At 42.7% G+C, this 4,581-nt stretch overlaps 1 protein-coding gene across 1 annotated transcript in view; it reads right to left on the reverse strand.

Moving 5' to 3' along the window:
- The window catches only part of LOC109543040 (alpha-catulin), a gene marked incomplete in the record, with an annotated part of 17,073 nt that overhangs the window by 11,799 nt on the left and 693 nt on the right, over nt 1–4,581 (reverse strand). The window contains 1 exon segment of the mRNA XM_048665555.1: nt 1,456–1,636. Coding sequence (XP_048521512.1) covers nt 1,456–1,636 — 181 coding nt within the window.

Here is a 4,581-nt window from a genome sequence, read left to right on the forward strand (position 1 = left end):
GCCTCATCGCCTTTGAAAATGTCCACCGCAGTTGTGGACGAAACGTCAGGAAGAAAATCCGATAGACCACGGCTTCAAAGCCCTCAAAACATTCCTAAATGTAATTTAACCGGCCGTGAAAGCCTTCATAGTCTGATAAAGCAAGGCCGTTTTGCGACCATCAAGTTCTGCAAATGTGTGATTTTTCGATAGCAATTTAAACCCGCTTTGTCTCCATCAGGACTCAATTTTTCACATCCTTTCGGTGAATTCACTTCAAAGTGGATATCGAATCACTTTTCTCGAAGTAAAAACCTCACTGAAGCGCTTTGCCCGTTCGGAAAATGGAAATTTCGCTCCCATATCGGGAGAGGTTTATATAAGTCGCAATTTGTCATCGTAGACAACGATGTTAAACGAACGATGTTCGATGTTAAACGAAATCCTCCTTCGTTGGAAAATGCGGAAAAGATGCCCAAGTAAACACATTATTTACCCGGAGACTTGGCGTCGAAAACAGCCAAAGAAAGTTGCGGTTCGGTTGCATAATTTTATATGCTTTGCCGAAGAAACCGAATTAAAGCTAATGTAGAGTGAAACTCTGCAGCAGCAACTTTAGGGCACTTTAGGGGAGTGGCGGACAAAAAATTAGTATATAAATCCTGGCCTCATTTCAAATTCGCACTTCAAATCCTGGCTTCTCAACAAATTAAGAGAATGAAAAGACGCTTACTCGCCGGGAATTTGCATGGGAAAAGAACTGCAGTTCAGTGGGCTTATTATGCAAAACAAAAAGGTTGTAAAAGGAAAATTTGCATAAGAGCCCGCTCCGTTTTCACCACAGTCAATTGGATGCAAATTGGGTTATTAGATACTGTTGAAGTCGGTTTTGGTTCTTGATGGAAACTCATCGGGAACAAAGAAGCGCAAAATAAAGTATTTTCAAATTTGATTTATCTAACCTAACTAGTTAACATGGTTTCTTGTTTTGAAACAACATGATTAAGGAGAGAAAAGCCAACGTTCAGCTTTCTTTGAACGCTTGAAGACAATGGCTGAGTTTCCCCATTTTTGTGCCCGAAACAAATGGGCCCCGCCATAAAATAAGCCAATTTCGCTTATGCATTCAAATGGAGGACCTTCTGTTCACTTAGACGAGATAAATTTGGGGGTTTTGGACCCGAAACAAGCCGCTTTGTGAATGCTGAATATATGGAGAAAGTTTCCAGTAGACTAAGACTAGGTCCAGTTCAATGGGCCTGATTGGGAAAACAAACAAATCTAAACCAGAGCTGAAAGGAAAGCAAAGTTTCCTAGTAGAAAGACACCAGCTTGATTAATGCCCTGGAAATTTTGGAACCGATATCGATAGGAAGAATGTTATATGGGGCGCACATGACCTAGTTTACCTTTATGCCACCCCGATCGCGGTTCTTAGGGTAATGATATGAATGACGGGGGATTTTTCCTGCTTACCGGCCTGTCTCGCTTCTTTGCAAGCTTCGTACATGCCCTGTCGTATTTCCTGATAGTCGTCAGCGATAGTTTCGCCAACGGTGACGAATCTTTCCACGGCCAAATTAACGGCTTGACCAACGCGCGCCACTGCCGTTGGTCGCAACATCCCCACTGTACCATGCTCAACAAGGGAGGAAATCTGAAACAACCAAAAAAACCACGAGTTTATTCATACGCTTCGCTTCTATTTCAATCGCTATTTTATCGTCACGGTTTTGCTATAGTTGCCATGTTTCTGCAAGTCAAACACAGGCTCCAACAGATAGCCTTCTCTGTCACTCGCATTGCATTTCGCATGTAGCATGTCCATGGCGATACAGATGCAGACAACCAAAAAAACCACGAGTTTATTTCAAACGCTATTTTATCGTCGTGGTTTTGCTATAGTTGCCATGTTTCTGCAAGTCAAACACAGACTCCAACAGATAGCCTTCTCTGTCACTCGCATTGCATTTCACATGTAGCATGTCCATGGCGATACAGATGCAGGCAAGTAGTTCTGATATTAGCAAGCCCATTAATTAATTCCCGATTGATAATGACTGTGATCCATTGGGCCTTGAACTTTAAAGGCGTCCGACTGCAAGGTTTCCTCAATCCAATCAAACATGTACATTGACGAAAACGAACTGGGTCAAAGCTGGACTAACAGGATTGCATGATATTGATGATGTTTGCGTTGCAAGGACTGATGGGCTTAAAGTAGTTTATCCAGTTTGCCGGCGACTCGGCGTCCTTTGGAACTGTTCTAAGCCAGAAGTAGAGAAAGTTCCAAAAATAGCTGCGTCGAAAACATGTGATAAATTACCCATTTGCCCATTTGCAGCATTATTTGTCAAAAGCCCTGAATACTCTGGCGGAGTCCTACAGAAGCCGAAGCGGTCCTGAGGGACTGCGTGAAAGTTCTGCAGCGCATAGTTGCTACAGCGGGTACCTAAATCGGGAATATTTGGATTTAGGTCCGCCCTAATTGCGCAAGTTTAATTATTTGGGGGTTTGGGTTGAAACGGAAGCTGAAAATTTGATTTCTCTTACTCTTGACAAGGTTTGACTGACCCAATTTTTCGAAAACCCTGATTATGTTGATCTAAAAGGGACCAGAAAGTCCGATGAGTTTTTGAGCCATCCGCAGGGATTCGGTTTACAGTCGGGCCTCGCTAATGTTTCAGCCAATGCCTGAGACAACAGCAGACAAAATTTCGTCCCTGCGGATTTGGCCCGAAATCGGATACCTGGAAATACACGCAAAAAGGAAACCGGTGGAAATCCAGCTCAGCTGCGAGTTAGTTATTAGCAAAAACTTTTAGGTGAAAACTGGTCTGGTTGCGGTTTTTCTTCCCCGATCGGATGGTGTTTAGCACCGATGGGTTAAGTTATGATCGATGTCCGCTCGGGGTCAGCCGTCACGAGCAACATTAACACGTTTTGCAAGTGATTTATGGCGGCCCGCAATGTTCAACGTCTAGTTTTACATATTTAGGCCCCAAAGAAATGCTTTTGAATGGCGAATCAGGCCAGATCAAGTCAGTACATTTTGAATAAAAACTGGGAGAGTTTGCGGGGGTTTAAGCCGTCGTGGAGAAGAATTTCTTGCAGACTTCGCAGGCCCGAGTGGCTGGCTTCAGAAGCAAACAGCTTGGAACGATGGCTGTTTAAAAATATATCTATGGCACGGTTGGAGGAGGTTTTTCCAACAGTCCATTAATCACTGTTACTACAACCGGATACAGGTAAGTTTCCGGCCAGTTAGCTGGCAAACACTGAATTGCTAGAGGGCTTTTGACTATCACCGTGTCCTTTAGCAGGGAAAAGTGTCCGAATTCGATTAGCCGAGAAGGGAAAAAATGCCTATTAATCATGTTTCAGCTGACAATGTTTCTATTAATTTTTAATTCGCTGTTGGACGAAACCGACCGCCGGATCATTAATTATTCGATCAATTAGCGGGCCCTGAAAAAACAGCAGCCATTTTATTTGGGCCAAGAGCAGAACAATCGATGAGTTTTTTCCAGATTGTGCCCAGTTTTTGCCTTAAACGCTAGCAGAATGCCGCCTTCCTTCAAGCGGTTTCTTCCAATTTTGAGTTATTTTACTTGGCGCTTACAGTGTTTCAACTTTATTTTGGGCGCAGCATTGATCTTTAAGCGATTAATAATTCCTACTCAATTGGACCCCGACGGGCCAGCCATTAGGTAAAGCTGCAATTAATCATCGGTGGTAATTAATCCAGCATTTGTTACGGAAAAGCCACAGTTTAGTCTGCAGGATTTCGGCATTGTGGCCACGTGTATCAGCCGAATATCCTAAAGATAGCAAGCGAATATAGTCGATATCTTCATCAAGCAAATGGAGCCATTTAATCAAAGGGAAATTGGGCTCGGGGCCGTTATTCCTCAATTAGACTAAGTCGAGTTTATACACCTAGTGCTGCTTATCTTTTTGCGCCCTGTGCTTTGTTAGAGTGGCGCCTTTTTACTCGATACTTATGCAACTTGATTAAAACGCAAAATTCGAACGACACGTGGATGAAAATGAGACAATAGAAACTGGCAGGTTGGTGTTTGATTATCGCAGCAGAAAATCCATTTCTAAACTGAATTGAATGGAAACCAGGCCATCGTTTGTGTTCCACTGTCAAGCAAGCACGAAAAGTGGAGATTTATCGGCCGCCTAATCAGTCCCCGTGTCTGTTTTATTTGTCCCGGTATTGGATGGATTTTCCCGAAATTAGTCCAATCCAAATTGGTCAAAAGGCGCATTTAATAACATGGAAATCTACTGTGTTGGGCACTGAGAGGGGAACTTGCCACCTGAAACTGGGACACTCTGTATTCACAAAAATTGTTCTAAAAGAACACATCTACTAAAGGCCAGATGTTGTCCAGAAATTAGGGGGTTTTTCCAATGAATATTCCAGTAATAATTATTGTATATACTTTCCTGACTGTGTTTCAATTCCAAATCAAATTCATTCCTAGGTTTTAGTCACTTATTGTCTCTATTTATCAATCAAAATACGTTTCGGTGTATTTTTCCACCATCATCAGTTTTTATGTGTAGCGTTGTTGCTGCTTTAAGCCTTGG

This window comes from Dendroctonus ponderosae, unplaced genomic scaffold (assembly GCF_020466585.1).
Source record: "Dendroctonus ponderosae isolate FM_Combo_2020 unplaced genomic scaffold, Dpon_F_20191213v2 Dpon_F_20191213_4, whole genome shotgun sequence".
NCBI lineage: Eukaryota > Metazoa > Arthropoda > Insecta > Coleoptera > Curculionidae > Dendroctonus > Dendroctonus ponderosae.